At 44.0% G+C, this 23,930-nt stretch overlaps 1 protein-coding gene across 4 annotated transcripts in view; it reads right to left on the bottom strand.

Moving 5' to 3' along the window:
• Positions 1-23,930, bottom strand: part of MKX (mohawk homeobox) — a 47,003-nt gene that overhangs the window by 20,019 nt on the left and 3,054 nt on the right. For all 4 annotated transcript variants that reach the window (XM_085318290.1, XM_085318292.1, XM_085318293.1 and 1 more), the window contains exons 3-5: positions 23,738-23,897; positions 16,389-16,542; positions 14,802-15,137 (exon numbers count right to left, since the gene is read on the bottom strand). In XM_085318290.1, coding sequence (XP_085174416.1) covers positions 14,802-15,137; positions 16,389-16,542; positions 23,738-23,897 — 650 coding nt within the window. The remainder of the gene's footprint in view (positions 1-14,801; positions 15,138-16,388; positions 16,543-23,737; positions 23,898-23,930) is intronic.

The raw sequence follows: 23,930 nt of genomic DNA, 5'->3' as shown, positions 1-23,930 counted from the left end.
CCTGTGTGACATGGAAAAAAAATGCTAAGACATGGTAATTAGATTTAAAGGTGCATTCCAAGCAAAGTGACCAAATACAGCTCTTGAAAGCATATCCATCCTTGTTTGTTAAATACTCTGAAAGGGAAAAATTCTCATTTTGGACGGTAAAACTGCTAGTACCTCTTATGCTTCTCTAATTCATTCTAGAGCCCTTCCCAGTTACACTCAAGCCTCCTACCAGCATTTTCTTCATAGCTGCTCTCCACAGTATTTTCTCTTCTTGCCTTCATCCCTTCCTTCTCTTTTCTGCCTCYTCCCTCCCTTCCACCACTCTTCCTTTTTTTCTTCCTTTTCTCAACTCTATTTTCCTTTTTTCTTGTCTTCTCTGAACACCCTCTCCTCTCTCTATCATCTTCTAAAAGTTTCTGTTCTTTATTTTCCTAATTGAGTCTATTCCGTGGCTGTAAGTTTTCCTTTTCCCCTCCCATCTCCCTCTTTTATCTTTTGCCTCCTCTTAACATCCTAGAGCTAAACTGATACTTCAACAATATAGTACCTGAAAAGTGAGGTGAATCTTTTAAGTCCATTGTCACTACTAAGAAAGGGGAAGTGTCTCAGAAAGACCTAAACGACTATCACATTCACACACATGTGGATCTCATTGCCGACTGGAGGAGTTCAGTGCCTGAGTCAAGTTATTCCACTTTTGCTACCAGTCCCCACTTTGTGGGGCAGTCCTGGCTGTGCCGAGCAGTGCAACAAGCTGTCCCACGCCAAGGCATGGTGAGACAGACAACTTTTTGCAGCGGCCACAGAGTGTCAGTGATGAGAAAAACAACTCAGGTAATGTAAGTCCTTTCTTCACTCTTACCTGAGAGCAGCACCCAACACGACTTAGGACTTTGTTGAAACTTAAAAGAATTAGGAAGAGGTCTGGATAAACAGGGGTATGATTCTGCACCCCTTCACTCTCTGAAATCTGCTGGATCTCAAACCAAATACTAAAACATTGTAAGAGAAGTGCCTCAGATGGCATGCACAGTGCAATTAGTCTCACAGCTAATGGAAATCCTGTGAGACTTCAGTCTGTTTTGGCTTTGGGGGAAGGGGATGAAAGCCACTTCTGGTGCAACATCCCCTGACATGACGGAATTGCACCATGCAAGCAATTGGCTCAAGACGGTGGAGAGACTGTGAGAGGTATTGATTCCCTGAACTTCTTGTGATTTGCCCAGCAAAACAGTAAATGTTTGCTTTCCAAGATGAAATAAGCTAATAGAAACAAGCACTAGAAATCATCTTTATGGCCTGCGCTCCAGAGAAAATACTCAGGAACACTTTTGTTTTTCAAATGGTGAGAATATTGCCCCGTAGCGCCCCCCCACACACCTCCCCAGCGCAGAGAGCTGCTCCTTCTCCAGCTGGTGCAGCCTGAGCAAGCTGGAGCCGTCTACGCAGGGCACCATCCAACTTGCACACCCAATCTTTCAAAGTCTCCTCTGTTTGCTTTGTCTCACTCTTTTTATATTACTTCTGGCGGTTTGGTGCGTGTGTTTTTGCTGCCACACGCTTCCCACCCTTAGCGCGCTCCAACTGCTTGCAGGGCAGGCGCAGCAATTCCATGTAAGGAACACGGGGAAGAGGCGCATTCCTTGATTTTTCTGTCTGCAGTAACTTGCACGACATTTGATCATACGCAGAGATTAAGTCATTCATGAACAGGGCCCAAAGGGAGGAACGACTCCAGAAAAACAACTCTCCTCGCTGGTAGTACGGCATCCAGAAATCCACAGTCATTACTGCCACACTTACAGTTACTGCTCACTATCTGGCAAAGTGAGGAATCTAACTGCAGGCTCTGTGGTTTAAATAAAATGTATCTACAGCAGCTTGGATCAATGTTTAAAAATGTTCCATGTTATTTTAGTCCAAGGACAAGCTTTTAAAATTAAAAGAAAACTTTGGCTTTAATTACAGATTAAAAGTGAAAGTCGTTTAAAAAGAATGCATATTCGGAGCAGAACAGTAACAGAAACTATTTAAAATTTAAAACTCATTCTTCTCTCCCTGAGCATGTGACAAGTCTCCTTGTAAATATTTAAAACAGAAGTTTGAAAGTGATTCATTTATGGACAATATTTAGGGTGCTGCTGCCTTGCTGTCGTGGATCCTTGGCATAGCTTGACTTTTTCCTACATTTATGTTTTCATGCTAAAAAAAATCAGATTTTGATGCACATTAGAAAGCACAAAAAAAGAAGCCACAACAGTAACTTTTACCTGCCTTTTTCCTAAATTTTGGTACTACACATGCGTGAGGCAGCACATATCACCACTCTACACATTAATGCAAGGGGTTTATTCCAGATCGTCTAYGAGCAATGTGATCCCGGAGTGGTTAGGTGCTACAATGGAGAAGCTGCTGCTCTTGGGATGATTTTCAGCAACAATGGCCCATCTGAAAATCATTAGTGCATAGCAGTGGATTTTCCACATGTTCATATGCTGGACAAGCAGGTTGCCCTTGAAGTATGGTTCCCTGGGGGAAGAAGGAAAACCCAGAGAAAAGTATTCTATTGTCAGATCACGGTTTAGCTAGAGCCAGACAAAAATATGGTCAAGCATTCACTTGGCTGCTCTGCTGGCAAAACTATAGGGTACCGAAATGGAGACAGCTAGTGAAGAAGGCAAAAATGAGGCTCAGGAAGAAGAAGATCTTAGAGGAATATGGATTTTTTTTTTATTTAAAAAATTGGAAATGCCATTAGGGATGCAAATTTAATGACTTCCATATTAYTGACCTTCCTTTGTATAAGGCCAGAAGGTTTTGGAAGGGGTATTCTTTTCCTGATAGAGTATCTCATCTTTTAGTTCAGCTGTATTTCAAGTACCAATGAGAAAATATTGAAGTGACCTAAATAAAAAGGGGAAGAATATTTAGGTAGTATATTTAACGCACCATTAATCGATAATTTGGCTTGAAGGAGCAAAAAAATTGGCAAACAGGAATGGAATTCTTTAGCTCCTTGTTTTATTTAAGAAAAATTCCCAACAGGTTTCACTTAAACAAAGAACTTTAGTTTTCCACTGGAAAGACAAAAAGAAAATCTTGGTCTAGCATGTCCTGCCACATGCTTTAACTACACAGTAAAAGAGTATGTACTTGGATCCCAGGCACATTTCAAAAGTGTAGTATTTATTAGCTGCTCTGTTGCCAAGTTCCACTATTATCATTTTATTATAACTAAGGTATATTTTTACTAACTAAATTATATTTAGGTCTTTAGTTTAAGCATTTGAAGATTTGAAGGTATTGGAGTGTCACGTACTGATGACATCCAATATATCACAGGAATCTATTGACTTTTGCCTGCCTCCTCTCCTCTATAAACAGTTACTCTATAGCTGCGATCTGGGGGCATTTGACTTTCCTAAACCCATAATCCAGCTGTAAAGATATGCAGGGGCCAGGGGAGCGAAATCCTCGAACGGAAAGGACGAAGGTGAACACTATTACGGACAACCTGYGGCGCAGATGTCCCTCCGCCCCGATCGGCAGTGTAAGGTGAGCTCTCCACGCTACTCCCTGTTTCAGACACCCTGTTATAACCCACCCGCTTCCCTGCGCTCGCCCCGCAGAGACACTCTCTGTGTTTCACGACCTCCAGATCCCAGCTGGGGCCGAGAGCTGGCTTTCCACAGGCAGAAACGTTCCTTGGTGGCAGCGGGTGATGGTGACCTGGCTGAGGACAGGAAGGGTGAGGTGGCTCCCACTCGGTCTGTCCCGGTGGGACCGTGCCCTGTACACCCATTAATATTCTCCTTGCTCTCTCCATGTATTTCTTCTTCTCCTTAACAGTAGCCTCCCAGCACAGCAGTGCCCTCTTCCACCTCAGCTTGCCAGCTGGGCAAAGGGGGACAGTTGTGCAAGGTTTACATAAGAAATCTCCTGGAGGAGGAGCTGTCTATCATCCCCCCACCCAAATGCCACCRGACTGTGAGAAATCTTGGGGTTACAGGAGCTTCCTGCATCTTTCCTGGCTCCAATTGTCTCAAGACTCTCAACTGGCCGATAAAGCCTAGGTGCCACATGGCTCCTCCACTGYGACTGCCCAGCAGGGACGGATGGAGCCCTTGCTCGGCCCGGGGCCGCACAGCCCCGTGCACAGAGGCTTCGGGTGGGAAGACGCAGCTGGGAGGAATGAGATGGTTTGCAGGCTCCCACTAGCTGGGACTCATGGTGTCTTTAGGGAGCGAGGGGATACCTTGAGAAGCTGCAATGCTACAGAGAGATGACAGCAGCCCCGAAACCTCAGCAAGTGCAGCAGCATGATAGGTCTGAATAAAGGCATTTTTTCCCCATTTTATGCAAGGAATGAAGGAAGAACAGTACCCAAATATGAGTGCATACATTTTCTGAGGGTCATAGTCTTTGATCTGCAAGCAAAGATCCCACTGATATCAACTGGAGTTCACCAAATACAGTTTGGAAAGCTTTACAAACACATGAACAGTGTGTCAGACCATGTAGAGTGTTTTGAGGCCAAAGCACTCAAAAACCAGACCACATCCTGGCACTTTAGATTTTTTACTTCACCCAACATAAAGCACTTCCAAAGACTTTGCTTTAAACCATCTGAGTGCCTGTCCATTGATAATCTGGTCAAGCTAAAGGTATTTTGAATCGGACACCTGAAGTCACTATTAGCTCCTTTTGAAGTTACAGAGCAGAGACTCAGGGATAGGAATTAATGAGCGAGTTGAATGTGGTAGAGAGGATTGAGAAATATTACTATCTTCTCTCTGTAGAAATGCACAATAAATGCAAACAGCACAAATSTGTAGTTACAGCCAGGAGAACGTTGTCACTCATAGTCTCATTAGGTGTGGACTAAAACCAGCAGCAGAAACGCTGGGAGATAGTAGTAAAAGTGAAACAGGCTGATTTAGGCACCTGCCATTTTTATTGATGTAAAATATTGAAACAAGCCTTTTACTTTGGTTTAGCCAAAGTTTGGATCAGCAAAACAGGCCTTTGCATGAAACCGCTCCGCTGGGATCACTACCTGCAGGTCAGTCTCCTGCTCTCCACAAATAGGATTCTGGGTCCTGCCAGGCAAGCCGGAATAASGATAAGGATAAGGAGAGCTATATACATGTGTGTGTGTACATATATATCTATACATATATATGTATACACACATACTCACATATGCATACCTATGTACATGTAAAATAGGTGGTTACACACACATCACCACAGCCTCTGGAGCTGGCCAGGGCGTCAGAGCTGCTCTGCACCTCCCGGCTCCAAGAAGCGTCTCTGGGCAGTGAGCTCCCCCAGGCACCGCCAACGGGGAGCACCGAGCGGCCGCGCGCGGCGAGGGCCGGGGCTGCCCGCGCCCCGCCGCTCCCACGCTCCCAGCTCCCGCGAGGCCCCACGGCGAAAGCGTGCGCTCATTTTTCTCGACTTTCCCCGCAGTCAGCGACGTCACCGCAGCCGCCGAGAGAAAGGAGCGCAGGCCTGTCTGAAGCCAGTCCCAGGGAAATTCATTAGCTCTGCAGCAAGCAGCAGTTGCACCAGCTAACTAACACGGAAGGGAGGAAAACAGGACAATGAACTTCGTGTATCCGCTCGCGGCGGCCCCGGGATCTCCCCTGGCGGCCGGCGGGACGGGAACGGCAGCGAGGAGGGCAGGGATTTGGGATGAAAGGTCCCCGCAAGGCAGCGGCAGAGCCGGACTCGCCGGCAGACCGAGCTCTCCTTCTGTTTGCCCGCAGCCGTCTAGCCCACAAAGTACATCTAGTGCAGGGAGAGCAATGCTGCCGCTGTTTCGTAATGCATTACAAAATACCTTGGCTAGCAAGAAGAATTTGAGGCAATTTGCTCCTGAAGAGCCAGGTCGTGAAGAGCCTTCATTTTTCCAGCGAAGGGGATTTAAGTTGACAAATAGTAACTGAGAGAAAAAAGCCTGACAAAGTAAAAGGGAGATGGAGAAACCGACAACATTTAACTTGATCTTAATGGTGTAAATCTGTCAATACCCACAAATGACCACAAGGGCCGTACGCCAGTTTTTACTCTGAGATACCATAACTGAGACACTTGGCGGGTACCTCGCACTGGAAAGAAAGTTTTACATTTAGAAATGTAAAACATTGTAACATTTAAGGAATTTTGGCTACAGTGCACTAGCCAGCCTTCCCCCCGCTTCAGCTAAGGGATTATTTTGAACGCTCCTTTGCTTTTCATGCATCTGTTGCCTGAATCAATGTGGAGGCACGCGGGAGGGACTCAAAATTGGCCTTAGAAATAACAGTGTATTTTAGTGTCATAACTGAGAGTCTTGGCAATCACTTCGAACTTGAAATGCCAGTGCCATACCAAACGCTCTGGTCATCATAACCTCAGCTTCTGGCCATCAGTGAAAGAACAGAGACAGAAGTCTCCAGCATTAACTTTCAAGGCCACGGTGAAAAATTAAGGAAAACACATTTCATGGCTCATTGGGATTTTGCTTTACCTATTTGTGCGTGTGCCTCTCTTCAGCTGTTCCAACTAGCTGTTTATCTGGTCTGTTCGAATTGTTTTTACTTTTTCCAGATTTTCTACAATRCAGCTTACTTCTCCAAACTTACTTTCCTGCTTTAAAACTCCTGCTCCCTTTTTTTTGGTAACTCATACAAAACTCACTTATGTTATATAAGCCTTCTGTGTCCTTTGAGTGTTATTACGTATTTCTCCTTTAACAGATCCAAAATGGCTATCTGATGCCATTTTAATGTCACAAAGCATTAAAAATCTCAAATAGTCCTTAGTACTCACTGATAATCTCCAAGTCTACTCCTTGTATCTCATATCAGTATTTTTAAATTTGGAGTAAAGTAGCTTAGATGAAACAGAATACTACAMTGCTTTTCTAATTTTGGATAACTGTGAACTAGACACTGAACATTACAGATGAAGATGGAGGACATTTTTCTGGAAACAGGGGRTTTATGAGAGCTCCTCATCCTCCAYGGAGAYGTCAAAAATCTCACACATAAGCAATCCCCATAGGTTTCTCACTTTTTTCAAAATATAACCCAGGAGTTTTCTGAGCAGCAGGGTATAAACTCATCTGCAGCCTAATATTAATCCACGTATAGACTCCAGGCTCTGCCTTCAATTCACTTGTCAAAGTGTGCCAAAACCCTCCTGAAAGCTTCTATGTGAATACGCGTGCAAGATCAGAAGTCTGGTCTTGCTAAACTGCTTTCATCRTTATGTTTCTGGTATTCACATTATGGACAAATGACCTAAAAAATTTCAGTTAAACACATAAAGGAGTTTTTTAAGTAACAGAATGACTTTCAAAAACCACAAACCTACAAAGGGAAATAGGATTTGCTGGATCAGATAAGATTACTACTCTATCTGGTCAGGCAACATTCAGTATGTAGCATTTTATAAAAAAAATGAAAAGAGGTGGAAGTGATGGTGAATAAAACTAACTTTACAGTTCAATACTGAAGTAATTTTGAAGATACTTAAAAAAAAGCCAATCAAAACAATCTGGTTTTTTTAATTTCTCATGATTTTTTTTCTATTACAAGGACTAGGCAAATTCTACCATTTGCACTTGTGCAAAGACAACCCTGGCAAGGGTAAAACAGTGCTTTGGAGCCGCAGCCTGCAGAAGTTCACGTTTGCCACCCACGTCAAAATGCTGTCACAGTAAGGAAAACACATGTGCTTGCATACATAAGTAAACACAGAAAAACTCAAAACTCTTTCTTTATTTACTGATGGAGAATGAACAGGCTGCTTTGCATGAGTCTCACCATGGGCACGTAGCATTTTGGGGCTACTAAGAAGCTTGCTGTTCCATTCAGCAGTCATCACGCTCCAAATTTACAAGCATAGCCRCGATGGCCATTGCTGGGATGTACCTGCTTAAATCCCTTCCACAGATGGGAGAAGGAGTGCTGCCCATGCCAAGTTTCAGTCTGGATTGAATTTCTACAGCTGGGCCATAAATTTGCGGATTAAAAGGGTTCTAATGGAAACACGGAGACAACCTGAGCTACGGCAACATGAACAGCAGCGCTATAACACGCGCACGGGACCGTCCATGCTCCGAGCAGAAGCTACCAGAGCACTACCCGACGTGGTTCATTTGCATCACGCAGCGGCGAGGCGCTGGAACGCGTGGCCACCCCGTGCCAGCGGGGAAGTTTCAATCCAGATGTTTTTTCCAGAAAGAAATGAAATTTTTACGGGCTCCCACCACGGTGCCCTTGCACATATATTAGCGCTTTAATACGTGCCACTGAGGGCAGCAGTCACTGTAAAGGAAGACAGATTTCCTGTGCAAAAGGGCACGAAGGAAGGGTTTTGCCCGTGACAGCCTCGTCCTTCTCACCGCGTGCCCCGGTGGGCTGTGGGCTCGGCCCGGGGAGGCCCCGACCAGGCCAAAACCCCCCYGCCAGCTGCGGGGCTGCAAAGGGGCCCGATGCTTCTGGTGCAGCAGAGCTGCACAGACGCGGGCTACCAGGGAAAATCCCTTGCGGGCAGGGGAAGGGAAGAAGGAATCACAGACATTTCACTAAATTAATTCTCCCAAGCTGCAGTTTCACACACTCTTTAAATATTCCTTAAGTAAACTGCTAATTTTCTTACTGATTTCCCTACTATATCCGTTATTAGTCATGTTGTCTGCAGCTAGAACTTCAAAACAGTCTGACTGATAATCATGTGTTTTTCCACGCGCACAATTTCCTGAAGCATTCACACTTGGGCTGGCCCCAGGTCTCAGGACMAAGCACGATTATGAAGATTGCTGAAACAATGGGAAAATGGGGATAAATCCTTCTCTCTTGTTGACTACGCACCTTAGGTAAATGAATGGGGCCTGACGCTCACCAGGGAACGGCCCTCGCTAAGGCTCCAGCATTTGCTAACTCTAAGAGGAGTATTAAAATTTATGGTTGTTAGCAACTGGTGACAGCACCATACATTTTTCCTGCTGTGTCTGAGAGAGGTCTTTGGGCAAGCACAGGGGTCTGCTGCTTTTCTGGCTGCTGCGGTGAATATTTGCATTGGGGAAATTTTAATGGTCTCAGGGAAATACCCACAAACTGCTGTAACAGCAAGGGCAGGAGAGACCTGTGGCCATGGAAACATGGTTGATCCCCTGATTTTTAGGTCTCACTGATTTTTTGTCCTAGATTGTCATCTTTTCCATTTCAAATCATTCATGCAGAAACATCTCACTCTCTGCAACGATAAAGCTGTCAGGAGTCCTGAAACGTGTGTACGGCTGTCCCGAGGCAAGCTGTCTCGAAGAAAACTCTCTGCAGTCAAATAACCGGCTTGAGCTAGTTTTTATTGAAGTGCACAGAAACTGTGCCGGGACATAACACAAGCAAAAGCCGCAGTAGAGGTCCATGTGCCCCTACCCTCTGCTACTCCCAGGGGTCTCCAAAGCCCTTACACCCCAATGAGATCCATATACCTGCTGATCCTAGAAGCACAGTCAATCCACACGTGGCCCAGTCTCCAGAACTTTTAATATATTAAAAAAAAAAGCCTCAAACATTCACGACTCTTTGCATCCCCCAAAAGAACATAAAACAAGGACTTTGGGAGAGCGCCCCGGCCGGCACGGCTGCCGGCTCACCTGTGCCCGCTGCGCCCTCAATTTCCCCACCAGAGACATTTCTCTTGAAACTGCTACACGTCTCCACAAAACGATTCGGTTTTGATGAAGCACCATTTTCCAAAATCATACGGAAATAATCCTGACCCATTGCACTTGCAACTAAACCACTGATGAACCAAGGAACTGAAGGAAGAAAGAACSAAGAAAAACAGCTTATTTGATTTTCATAGTCCAAACTGAAAGAAAGGCGAAAAGAGAACCACCAACTTAAAACAACGGATTTTTAAAATTCCCTAGTTTGTGCTATGATACACGGTATATTAAACGTGACACTCCAGCTGTAGTAAAGTAGTTTTCTTTTAATCTTTCCTAAAAACAAACAAACAAACAAACCAAAATAGCAAATTAAACACAGCCCTCTCCTCAAGTCTCAATTGTTTATTATTTCAACGGTGATAAATCAGGTCATATAATAATAAAATTCCTGTAGAAACATGATCTTAACTGTGTAACCTTCAAACTGCAGTTGCGCTGCTCTGTGCATTTCCTTCTGCCCTTGCCATTCCACATTTCAAATTCACTCCTGGATGACTTTAGGATCGGCAACAAGCTGCCTCCTTCAGCTGCCCTGGGTTACCATTTATTTTAAAGCACCCCCAAGGTTTCCAGCACCACGTAGATCATACTTGCAGAAGTCACTAATACTGGCAGGTTTTGCTGGTCCCTTGAGTTATTTCTGAAAACAGGTTCCATTGTGTTCATATTAGGCTTTTAAATTTTATAGCTCATTTTTAAATTACATGTTAATTTCTGAAAATGTTGAATTGAGAAGAAAAGTTGGCAARGACCACACGAAATCCCAGCACTGTTCTTGGTTTGTATGTGTGTGCGCATGTGCATGGTACCTACGCGCATGAGTATAGCCTTACACTTAAGCGCTCTGTACAAACGTGGGCCTGATCGTGTAGCGTGCTGAGTGCCTCCCCTGAGGTCCTCAGTTTGTTGCAGTAAACTGCCCAGGATCAGGCTTTATAAATCACAAACTTTGCAGGATCCAATTGAAAGAAAGAGAGGAAGGAGGAAAGAAAAAGGTAGCAATAATGAAGACATCAGAAACTAAACACGCTCTTAGCAGAAATGTCTAAAAATAGAGATGAAACAGCTTTAAAAAAATCAACCAGTCATTCAAGAGTTTTTAAGGCCACCCTCCTTTCCAGGTCTGCAAGGCTTTGCTATTTTTATTTGTTCTGGCTTTTCCACTGTGCTAAGTAGAGCAGGGAGTGAAATCAGCACAGATCTGCCCGTACAGCAAAGCTAGGAAGCTCCCTGCCCCGCCGCTTCGTCTCCCGTCCCCTCGCTCTCGTTCCACTTCTTGCCTTCGCGCACCGCGGGCGCCTCGTCGGACAGCCCCATCCCGGCAAGCCGGGGTTTCGCTCCCCAAYGCCGCGCGCTCCGTTTCCGCCGGTGACGGAGCGCTTGCAGGGCTCTGCAGCGTCGTCGCCGCAGAGGGAAACGTCTCCGTAACCCACGGACCAGAGACGGAGCTCCGTGTTTTAGATTTACGGCCAGCCTCACTACACACGCGGCTAGACCTGGTCGCTACGCGTTTCTGCAGCGCTGGGTGCAGCCGCACCGTCGTCTCTGCGTCCGTTTACGCAGTAAGTGAAGACAGGCAAGGCTGGCGGCCGTCACCCCTGCCGCACAGGGAACCTGCCCTGACCGCAGGCTGCCCGGGAGCTGACGAAAACTTGCTCTCTGACATGTATTTTTAACTAAATAAAAACACTGAACAAACCTCTCAGCGGCCAGTTTAAGGCACACATTCGACCAACTACATATATTTATATGTATTACCTGCACCAGGATTAATCTCAACTGAAAATTTTCTGCCTTAAGGGAGCACATGTGTGAAAGTCACATTATATATAAAAGCGTATCAGCTTACGACCAGGAACGCTTACGTACGTGACACACGTGAAAACGTTCTCGCTCTTTTTTCACTCCTGCCCTGTCCCTCCTGCAGCGGCGGCACTTCGCCTGGCTGCAGCCCGCAGGACAGCAGGTTATACAGCCCGTCCTTGACCTCGGCGCGGGACCTCCTAGAGCAGCGTATGGTCCACTGGGTACAACCAGGTTAACGACCGGACTGGGAAACAGTACAACCCACTTTCCTTATAAACACGAAATTTGCAATTGCAATTTAGTTGCATATTGAATTGCAATTTCTTGCTTTTTGTCATTGGACACTGTGCTCGTATCCTGTTAATTTGGCCAAATTTTGGCAATTTTGGCATATGGCCACGCCACACTGGGGGGGCAGYGTGGGCTGTGGGAGCAGAGTCTCTGCGGGGAGGCTGCTGCCGCCGAACCCAGAGGCTGGSCCGTAACCTGAGCTGGAGCTGGAGCTGGGGTAAACTCACTGTTCCTCCACCAAGCTGCTTTTCCAAAGAAGCACAATGAAGAATTTGCTTCAAAACAAATGACTTCCTGCCCTTACGAGCAGAACAATTTTGCCAAATGTTTCTCAAAAATAAAATGTCAATCAGATTTCATCCTGTGTTTTTTTAAAGCGTTACGCAAAGTGTCTTCACAAACTAACATATCTAGGAAGGACTTCAAAATTCTGCCTCAACCGCTTTGCCTTAAAACTTATCTGTTTTGTTTGTTAGTAAAAACCACAGAGGGGTCCTCCGTGTAAATGGTGATGTCTCACTTAAAAAAATCACACTTGCTGCTTTGAGGAAGATAGAACTGGCATAGTCAAACATGCTTTGGTATCTGGCTTAGCCAAAATGGACTATAGCTATTTCTGAGAACACAGCTACAAGTCTGATACATTATTGCACTGAGAAATGTCATCACAGCTATTAAAATAACAGAGAAAATATTTTAAAAATAAAATGTCCTTGTTTTATCTCTTCCTATCCTACAATCATCTGGATAAATACAATTATTTCTAAATAGGTTTCATGAATGGATGATAACTTGAAAATACGTGCTTTTTTCACGAAGGTGTCAATTCTTGCATGTGACAGCATCATCGGAAAATTGTTAATGACATTGTAACCCCTTAGCTGAAAAAAGCCTATTCGTACCTATTATTTCCTGAATGTACATACACATACGAAAAGGATTTATCAAATAATATAGTGCACGCATGACCTTTTTCCTTTCTATTGGTAAGTTCCTGCTTGTCTGCTCTGGGAGTGTAAGAAGAATAAAACTACATCCTGAGAGCTGCTGGGGCGTTCCCGTCAAAGGCTGCAGCACTTCAAAAAGTTAACAAAAGTATTTAAAAAGTGATCTAAATACACTCTCAAGAGGAGTTCCAGGAATGTCAGTTAGGAACTTTAAGGACAAATACACTGTTATTTGGTCACTCCAGCCCAGCCTGTGAACTCCCTGCAGTTATGGTGTGTCTGTCTCAGCCTTCTCATTAAGGACTGCATTTTTCAGTGTAGCTTGAAACTTGGCAAGAAAGTCTTAATCCAGTAGCAAATTTATTACAATTTTTAAAAAGTCATTGTGTCTATTTTTAAGTTATGGTATAAAAGTATAGAAAAACAGAAGTTTACATATCTGAGCTGCTGCATCTGTTCTTGAGTAACTTTTCATTTAAAAGTAAAACTTGGCAGACAGTGCGCCCCTAATGTGGACCAAATGCATTTGGCATGTCGAAAAATAATGTTAAATGAACAGAGAGAGTTAATTTTGAAACGTTTTCATCACGTTTCCACTATTTTTGCTCCCCACGCAATCCCGCTGGTCTGCGGAGCCTCTGCTCCAGCCGTGGTCATTYCCCGACGACCCGCACAGCCCAGCGTCCTCCTACCACCACCCTGCGCCCGGCCTCCTCCAGCCCTGCTGGCCTTTCCAAAAGGACAAAAAGTCGTACAAAATGTGGCAGGGAAGAGACAGCAAAGGCTGCCAAAGCGAGAGGCTGCAAGGGCAGGGGGCACCTGACCAAGCAGCCGGGGAGCCGAACGCAGCACCTCCACCTGCACGACTTGAGCGCAAAGCCCTGCCGTGCCTTGGAGAAACGCCCATCCGCCCCAACGGCGATGCTGCCCGCGGGGTCCCCAGCAGAGTTACCCCAGGGAGAGGCCCAGGGACAACGCAAACGGCTGCTGCTGGCAGTGGGCAGCTTGGGACAGCCGGTAGAGACCTACAGGATTTGCAACGCAAAACTTCAGCTTTTCCAAAGAGAAGGCTTTGCCTTTTATGCCCAAAGAAATTTGGAGTAAGCTTCATCAGAGGAACCTTCCAGCGCGCCCTGGTCCCCAGGGACCTTCCTTTGTTTGCAAGAGACATGTCTGAGCCCAGCGTACCCACATCTTGCCCTGACTTAGAGCAGTTTGCTGGCATCAACCAGGCAGCCCAGTGTGCCTTCCTCCAACTGGCAACGCAGTGGGTAATATAAACCATGCTTTTCGGCTTTTATTGATAAAATTAAAATAATAAATTATATGTAACCTCCCAAAAACATTAAGTCAAGATATTTAAGGGCCAAGTCCACAGTGCCCTTAGTGCAATGACTTGTGCCTGGACCCTGATGCAGAAACTGGTCTAAACTCCTTCACTCCTTCCTGGGAGGCTCCACGCACCGGAGACRGCTGCCCTGAGGAGAGCAAACACGACGCGCGGCAGGGGACAGGCATCCACATGGATGGACACACGGCTCACCTAAGTGCCACAAACTGCCACTTGGAATAGCCAGATCCTCCCCTTCTTTCCTGCTGGGGCCACGGAGTACTTCAGTACTCCGACCACGCTCCAGGTGGAGCAACGGGAGATGCTCAGCACTTCCAGCCCTGCAGGTGCTGCAAGCAGAGCTTCCAGAGGCAGCTGACTGCATAAACTCCCTTCATCCACCTGCTCCCCTACCGTACCAGTAGGTTTTCTCCCGCTTTCCGTTTGCCTTAGTGCTGGCAAACAAGCCTGTAAATGTCATGCTAAAAATCTGCCCCGAGCTCTGTTCTAAAAACCAAAGCAGCTTAACATAGTGGTCAGTAAGAGCCTACAGCTTCCACGCTGCAAACAGAGCTCACTCAGAGGCTGAGACGAGGGACGGGGGWTATCTGCCCTCCTAAAAGGCAGGGGCAGGTGAGCCTCATTTCGGGCAACAGCGACCGACAGAGCCAGCGGCGCCGACCGCGGCGCAGGAGGAATTCCTTACCTGTCCGGTAGACAAAATTGCCCTCTGTCTCTGATGACGACGGAGACACCAATTCCTCTTCGAATTCATTGGAACTAAACGAACCCGAGTGATTCCTCTGCCTCGTCTTCTCCATCATAGCTGCGTTAGTAGCCATGACGTGTCTCAAGGAGTCATTTAGGTAACGATTCAACAAACTGCTTTTGTATTTGGGGGGTGACACGTAATCCTCACTGGCACTTGTTTCTGGTCTCACTCCTGTTTTTATCACTGAGCTCTCAGTTTTAATCACAGTGTGATGAACTGGTTTGTTATATCCCCCTTCATTCATATGGTTTCTTGGAGGATTTTCTCCATCTGAAAATAAAAGAAGAAAGATACAGTAATACATCAAATACCTAACTCTTAGTGAGAGTCTTTCTCTGCATGTTTTAAATTGCTATGAACACAACCGGAACTAGACAAATCTTTTTAGAATTCAGCCTTAAACAACAATTTTCACTTTTCTTTTCTCTCTACACGTTGCTCACAGCACTTCCCAGAGTTCTCAGCTATTCCAAATTAAATCACTATTTAAAACAGTCTTTGGGTCTACTTTATTCATGAGCAGCACAAGCTGATAGARGGAAACTGAGCAGTGCCATAAACCAATGATAAACAATTAAAAATCTGTGAGAATAAGCTTAATTCTTATTTTCTCAGAAAATATGAACTCAAAATTTGCTTCTTCTGAATACTAAGGCATATTTAAGGATATTTTCTTAAACTGTACTCTTTTAACTGTGCTGCAACCAATATTTTAAAGGAAAGGGGATACAAAATAAATGTACACACTGAAATTGGGACAAGTAAAATTGAAACTGAGTACAAATTGAAACATATTCTTTAAAAAGATCACATACATATCTCTGGCAATGTTTTGTAGCATTTGTTCTCCTCTCAACACACCTCCCTGTCACAGCTGACTAAAAAAAGCACTCAGTCATATTAATATACCTATGTTCTATTAAAAAAACCCAGGGTGCTGCTTACAAATTTCCTATATTTGTTAATTTTGATAAAACAAAGAATTTMATTGCATCTTATATGGAAAACTTTTGCTGATAAAACATAAAGTCACCATAAACTCAATCATATRCAGTTTACTACATAAGAAGTCCCACTGAAGTCAATCTGACTCTCTTGTTAGTGAAATGATACTGAATTAGTCCTTCCATCAAGTAATACCCATAAACCCAGGGAAACTAACAGTCAAGAGACTTCTCATTTCCCTAAACTGACAAATCTGATTTATTTTTTTTCCTTTCCTGCAGATTAAAGGAACAAGCTTGTAGCATTTAATAAACTAAGAAATATCATTCTAATAACAACGTTACACAGAACAGGCAAATAACGCACAATCAGCCCATCAGCCTTGATTAACTGACACAATCCTATTTTGCAAGGCTGCAAAGTAGCTGGGAAATGAAAGTGGCATTTAATTCACAAAAAGGCAAGGCAGCTCCACTGAGAGAATTTGGTGAGAAATCAGAGCTCTCTTTGGGAATCTGGCTCTTTCTAAGCTTATTTTAATCAACTGAAAATCAATAAAAAAGAATGTCAACAAACCTTCAGAGCATGAATCATCACTGCTTACGCTAAGTCTTTCCGCATTTCCTTGAACATATTTGTTGTACAGTTTTATTCGCAAAGCCCAGCTAAGATCTGGCTGCCTGACCGTATTCTTAAGGCGACGTCTTGCATTGGCAAACCAGTTTGATACCTGCATAAAAATGAATGTATTAGGTTCCCTCAAAAACCAAGCAGACAAACAAATCTAACCCACATAATTTTCATGAGTTTGTGTACACCCTGAATAAACAGCAAATGAGGGAAATGTCTCCCTCCCGTATGGGGCACCAGGAGTCTGGGAGACTCTCATTACTCAGAAAAGGAACCAGCCAGGACGGGGGATTCCTACCTTCCGTCCTTCACAAATGCTAGCAAACCCTTGTTATTAATAATAGTGAATTTTAATTCAGATCTCCCAGAATACTCATTTTATAGTCACTTGTCTCCTTTTTTCTTAAAGATAAATGTCCCGAACTTTCAATACGAATTTTCAATATATTAGTAGCAAATTAAAATTAATAAGTAACRTTAGCTAATTTGCTTTTGACATTTACGTAGGCTACAATAAAACATTGAACAGAAAAAAAAAACTTTTTAATTTGGTTATATAAAAGCCTAAATTCTTCCTCGTGCTTTATCAGTATGCTAAGATTGACAGCTAGTGGGTATCAGAAAAGTCTTGCACAGAACATAACATACTTTGAGTCACTGCAAAAACCAGCCATTTGCTGTACAGAGTAGCAGCTCTTAGGAACTTTTTTTTTGATATGGAAACCCCTAAAAATAGTGAAGATGCAGATTTTTCACACTGTGCCTGCTAAACAAGGGCCTGGCTTTCATCACTTCTGTTTTTCAGCCGCAGAGCGTTGCCTAGAGTTTGACACTGCAGAATGGATCACGTTAGCATCCTTCTGACATAAACGGTCACTGCAAAGTCAGGTTCCAGCACAAAGATCTCACAGATCTTTATGCATCAAAGAAGCAAAAAGGCGCCACACAGTCTTGTGCATCAGCAATGCTAATCAAACTGTCAAACAGGATGCCATGTACTTGCAGTGACTTTGTATGAAAGTGTACCTGAGAAAGCGCTGGCCTTGATTTCACTGTCATTTAAAAATGCATACAATAGGAATTATAGATATTGACAGAATGACTCAACTGTAACTTTCCTCTGAGTAAAAGCAGAAGCAAGCTCCCTACACTCTAACAATATTTATTTTATGATAAATCAAGGCTTCAAAATGCTATTTACTCTTTTGAGGAATAACTGTGTTCTCTGCAAAAGGACATCGAGTCTAGCATTCCTTGAAAAGCAGAACACAGGGAGCGCCCGGGTACTGGACAGCCCCACTCGCCTGTCYGTGCTGAGGAAGGACATGCACCGGGGGCCAGAGGCCAGTGCAGTCACATCCTGACCTGCGAAYGATCAGATAGTATAATTTAGGTCAACCTGCAAAGCCAGTTAACATATGTTTTATCAATACAATACTACCCTACCTACTAGAAAGCCAAACTGTAGACCTCAAAGTTGGATTTTGGCCCTGGTTTTGTCATCCGCCTGTGGCAGCATAGGCTGCATAAATAGTGCAGAAGCATTTGGCTAATTATTTTGGATCGATAATCTSTTTTAGAGTGGTTATGAGAAAAATAAACACTATCTGCTTTAGGAAAACCAAAACTTCAGTTCGAAGTCCTATCCAGAACTTAGCAGTGGTGCTTTAAGTCTGTCACTTTGGTTTTACTTAAAATCCAGTTTACATGAAACAGGGCTCCACTGTAAGTACAGTGAGCCCTGGATCAGCACTCAAATGCCAAACACATGACTTTACAAACCATGTAGTTTACTATGACAGGTTAGGAGACCAGAACTGTAGCTGGCAGAGAAGACTAAGTAATTTTCATTCTCTTCCAAGGCTACTTGTTTATATTCATCGTATTGACACAGCAATCATTATAGTAAACCAGAAAGGAGGGATTGGAACCCATCCACTTTCTAATGCAGTTTAACAAACTCACTCCAGACTGTTCAGTCGAAACAGTGGTCTCCTGACTCCTGCATGATTTAGTGTAACTCTCAAGTCATATGCGTAATGATAGAGATGGCTCAACCCAGCGTCCCAACATTACAGCATCGAACATTACAGCAGTTACTGCAGTGTCTAACAAAACTGACAGCTTTCCAACATCTCATGAGAAATATTTCATTATGCTGCATTTCATTACGTATTGAAATACTTCATCATTAAAGTGCCATGTACAGAAAGGAAAGACAGGATAGTGACTCACACATAAAAGCAATTAAATTTAGCAAGAGTGATTTTTGCATGGTACTCTTRGTTTATTTTGGACTCATTCTTCTCATGCCAACTTTCAGCTTTCTGCCTATCAGTATGAAAATATAAGCCATATTTTAAGTCTTGTGAGGAGAGAGGAGGAAATAGTAGTATTCGATCATTATGAAATAACCTTACTCAGCATTTACAGGAGAGACTTTCTTCTAAAGCACAAAGCAGCAGACTCTCACTCCAGAAACTCTTATCCTGAATGCAGTTAAAACGAGGCCAATTAAAGCTGAATGAAAGTTAGGCTGATCTACATAACAGATTTTTAGCATAAATCTATGGTGCTGCATCTGGGGGTGCTTTGGTGCTCCTGAGCACCGGAGTATGCTCCTGCCAAATCCAAATCTCTGAGATCAAGAGGTTCATCACCTCTCCCAGGCTTGATCCCAGGGCAAAATCCTGATGTGTGGACTATGAAACGGCTACCAGCCCCAAAATTGTACCAGGTAGCACACACACCCTCTAGACATGGGCTACTACACTGCAGGTGGTTTCTAGCTTCTTTAAAGCCAAGGAGAGTTTTTGTCACTAATTTCAACCAGCTCCAAATGCCATCCCATATATCCATACAGTCTTTGAAAAGCTCTGCATCTACTACTCCAAGTCTGAATCTGTACAGATACCCGYTATTACCACACTTACTCAGGTTAACACAGACAGAAACAACCTAAGCCGCCAAAAATCAACCGTTCACTAAAATGCTACTAGTTACACTACTGTGACCTCCAAAAATCTCGAAAACCAATGATTTACATGCAAGACAGTGGGAAAACCTTTGTCTCAGAGACCTACCAAGAACTAAACATCTTGAACAAATCCATGATGAAACTTACTGTACTTGCAGCAATAATAAAGTTCTTCAGGAATTATAAAGAAAAACCAAGAGGAACAGTAACAGGTAGGCTTCCCAGCATTCATACTTTACAGCAGCCCAGTCATTCCCCTAAAGAGCAACAAGGATTTACATCGGCATCAAGAAATACTGACCCTCTGGCTTTGCTTCTAAAGAGATTCTTCAAATTTGTTCTAATTTGTTCTGCTTCACTACTTAACAGCAGCCAAGGTTTCAGAAGGGGAACAGAAATCAAGCAGTTCTCCTCCTCCAATAAACCAGATATGCCTGTATGAATCTGAATACTATTAAATTCATAGGAGCACATGACCAGTATATTAATCCTACTATGGCAAATAACTCCTATTCAACAATACAGCCATTCATATTTCTTTCTGGAAGGAATATATGGCCATTTTTCTTTTTTATTTCAAAAGAACGACTAAACCAAAATTTAAAATAAAATAAATCAAATGCTGTGGTAATAATGCAAATGAAAATGTAGCATATTAATAGCGTATTAATGGGACAAATTATTGGATTCTCAATTAGAATCTAATTGGAGTAAAACTTAAAATGGCTTTTCAAACTATATTGCTTTTTTGGTTTCCTGCTTTGGCAGTTTGGGGAGTAGAATACTTTGGACTGTTGGATTGAAAGCTGCAATAACATTTGTCTTGAGGACTCCCAAAGACATTGCTGGACTGCTCAGGAATAAGTCAGCCCAGAATTTGCCCAGTTTTTACTACTAGTTATTAAGAAACAAAATGATTTATGATTCCTGAGAAATCCTACCTCCTTGAAAGAGTTAGGCTTCCCGTGCGAAACCCTGACAGACAAGCAGACGAAACAACTCCCATGCTGTTCCACTGCGCCCAGGAACAGTATATTGAGCAAAAGTGTTAGTGAAGTGGAGTAAATTAAAAGTTTAAGAAGCAGAAAACTGGGTGATAGTAAAACTAATGAAAATGAAATAGTGGAAAATTTGATGTGCAGCAGATACTGTGCTAATAATAATAACAGAAAACAGGGCTGGATGTTCAACCTCTTGTCTCATAGAAGGATCAACTGTATCTATGTCATGGTCCTGCAAAATCTCCTTTGGATGGGTAGTACATACTGGAATAAGGCTCACCAGGAGGGAAAAAAAAGCACATAGAGAAGGGTTATAGCCTTATTATCAATATTACTGTGACCAGCATCATATTCCAGGCAGCTGCTGAAAACCTGAAGGCWAACAAATGCCAAGCTGGGCATTTATTTCCCTGGTGGGTAGGGAAGGTGGGTGCAGGTCCGAGAGCATAGCTGCAGTGGCTCTGCAGCCAGGGATATCACACAGGAGGTCTGGACCTCACTATCAAAACCTTGAGAAACAGGGGAGCTACATGTCATTTGAGGCTATTCAGAGGATTGCACCAAGGTTGGCAGTCAGGAGAAAAAACACACCCCAACCTTTCCTACGTGGAATTTTGGTGGCGGAAACTTAACGGGATTTTCAACAGCATCTTTTGGCTTCCCTGGGGTTCTCGGTGACAAGGCGTCAGCTCCCCAGGGATGCAAGCGAAGAGGTAATACCTTTCAGCAGACCACTGTCTTGGCAAGAGTAGAAAGCTGTGGGAGCAGACTCACGTCCTCACTGAGGGCAAACACCACGGGACAGCACTGAGCAATGGAAGAAGACCAGGAAATACGAGACAGGTCCACCAATGTGAAGGTGTGAAACCCAGAGAAAATATCATATACTGGTTCCCGGTTTTTCAACAAAGTCTGATGGCATTTAGTGTTAGTAGAGTAGAAAACCAATCATAACAGACCCTGTTTGATGCTTTTGCTATGTGCCCTCCTGGAATGAGAAGCAAAGCATTCAAACAGATACGAAAGACCAGTCCTGAATCTGCTCTTGGTTATACCAGTCTCAGCAGAAAGTAATAGCTGAGACCTCAGGGAAGTTTTTTCAGATGTACCCAGCGCGGCTGAGATCACAGCCTGGCTCCACCGTTCTCAGAGAACAAGAATTTTGATCTGGATTACAGTCTTGTTCGTTCTTGGCATTTGAAAAATAGATGTGGGGTGTGTGTTGTTTTGTCCTTCCAGGCTCAGGAATTACTGTTGTTGCCAAACATATGTATTTACCTCTTGCACAGATGCTATAGTATTCCTGGATTAAAAAAGCATTGCGCCCAAATGATGGAAGAAACATCTGGGGTTTCTTTTTGATGGTGTGCTTCTGTAAACGAAGCACAATAAAGCGGTTTGCACAACACTTTCAAATATTACATCTCATAGAAATATGGCTGGCTAGATTCATCTCCAGCGTAAATCCACAAGAGTCAAGGGAGCCTAATGAGGGATAAATGTGGCCATTTATGATTCTTCTTAATTTTATTCTGCACCTTACTTTAATCATAAAACTCTGTGGTGTAGTGGCCATGACTGCTGATGTTTTTATAGAAGTTACCACCGCATATTCTAATCAGCATTTATCAAAGCTGCTATGAGAGAGACACTGGAAAAAAATCACCAGTTTCCCTTGTATGTTCATTTTGTGGCATTTGTAAAAGAATAAGGGAGGATTCTGTGAGGAACTCCTCAATAGGCCATTAAAGTCTCCAAACATGTATTTTGGATCTATATTTTAAATCTCATGTAAAAATACAGGAATATTTTAAAAGCCATAGTCCAAAAAGCTACTCATATTGAATTGTGGCATTGAATGGATAGTGTTTACATAATCATATTTTTTAAAGTCTGAGCAAACCTCTCATGTATATTTTTAAAAAGCAAGCAAAGTTGTTTTAACTGTATCTTCCAGTTATAACTGGCATTTTCTGAGACATTAGTATTATTTTTGTCAAAGCTATAGTGTTTTTGCTAGTGCAATAGCTTCAAAATGAGGGACTAAAGTGTAAAAGTTTCATATTTTGCCAATGCTACTAGAATCGAAGTTCATACTGCAACCTTTTTTGAAGGAATATTCGAACTAATAATAGCAGATTGACACCTTGTTTTTCTAACACTTCATATTATTTTGATACCTTAATGTCCTTTGTAAAGTGACACACAATGTATTATATAGAGGGCTGAAGTCCCAATCCTGCAAACACGTATTTTTACACACCTAGGAGCAACTCCCAGTGAGGAAAACAGCATTATTCACAATGTGTAAATCTTTGCAGCACCCAGACCTGAGATAGCACCACTCAGCACCAGCTATCATTTAACCGCATAATTCCGCAGAGTGCCAGATGGCAAAGAAAACAAAGAGGCAGGTTTTATAAACATCAGCAGCCAACTTCACACCTTTTACTGCTACACAACTACCAGTCATTTCAGTGGAGTTTCACCTGAGAGAGCAAATCAGAGGAACCCCCACGCCTCACTGCCCTGTGCATCCGTAACCAGCACAAGGCTCCGAAGTGCAGGACTGCTCCATGCCGCGAGCCACTGCACATCGCGTGTATGGTAACGCTAATACCTGTGTGATCAGCATTACAATAGCGATGATTATTACCAAAACAATGTTAACTTTTTCTATTCCATCTCACTTTCATACGGGAAATTTGCAGCTCTCAATAACTTCCTGAACAATTCCTATTTTGTGCTGAAAATCTCCAGTAATTGCTTTTCTTTTGGTTTGGCCTTAAGATTTTTAAAGACTAARCAAAATTATTTCTCTTGCACTAACGAATGCAACAGATGGAATGAAAACATGTCACCCTCTCCTAGAGGGGAAGGCAGGCAGGAGGTAAGCATACACCTTTTCCCGACTGCTGTTAGCAGTTCCCCAGGCAGGAGGGCCACATGTGGGAATTCCCGTCTGGTGGGACAGGTCCTGCTGGAGGGAAACCCTGGGAACGGCAGCAGGGAAAAGCAGTGCTCGGGGCTGCCCCCGGCGCTGTGCTGGTGCCTCCGTCACCCCACCAGACGCGCCGTGGGGACAAGGCCACGCTACTCGGGGCTAGTGTGGGCACTGGCGTGGGTGCAGTGGGGCATCTCCCCCGGGGCCAAACCCCTGCCTGGGGGGCAGCCCCACGGTCCCCAGCTGCTGCTCCTGGCTCAGCTCACAGGGGGCTTTGGGTACTGCTGTTCCCGTCCCTCCCGTCCACGAAAAGCCCWGGGGCAGCCTCCCAGTCCCGCGGGGGGTGGCCGCGGGGGGGAGGGGGTGTCCTTACCTGCACCAGGGTCATCTGGGAGCCGAGGGCCAGCAGGATCTTCTCGGTCTTGGTGGGGTAGGGGTTGTCGCGGTGCTTGTAGAGCCACTGCTTGAGCGGCCGCGCCATGTCCTGCAGCGCCTGCCGCTTGTGCCGCACCTTGCCGCCGCTCTGCCGGGCCCTGCCGCGGAGAAGGTGCGTGAGAGCCCGCAGG

This window comes from Rhea americana, unplaced genomic scaffold (assembly GCF_003343005.1).
Source record: "Rhea americana isolate MKP2758 unplaced genomic scaffold, rheAme1 scaffold_53, whole genome shotgun sequence".
In the NCBI taxonomy this organism is placed as follows: Eukaryota; Metazoa; Chordata; class Aves; order Rheiformes; family Rheidae; genus Rhea; species Rhea americana.
Note: the sequence above shows the minus strand (reverse complement) of the source record. Positions and strands in the feature narration are given on the sequence as shown.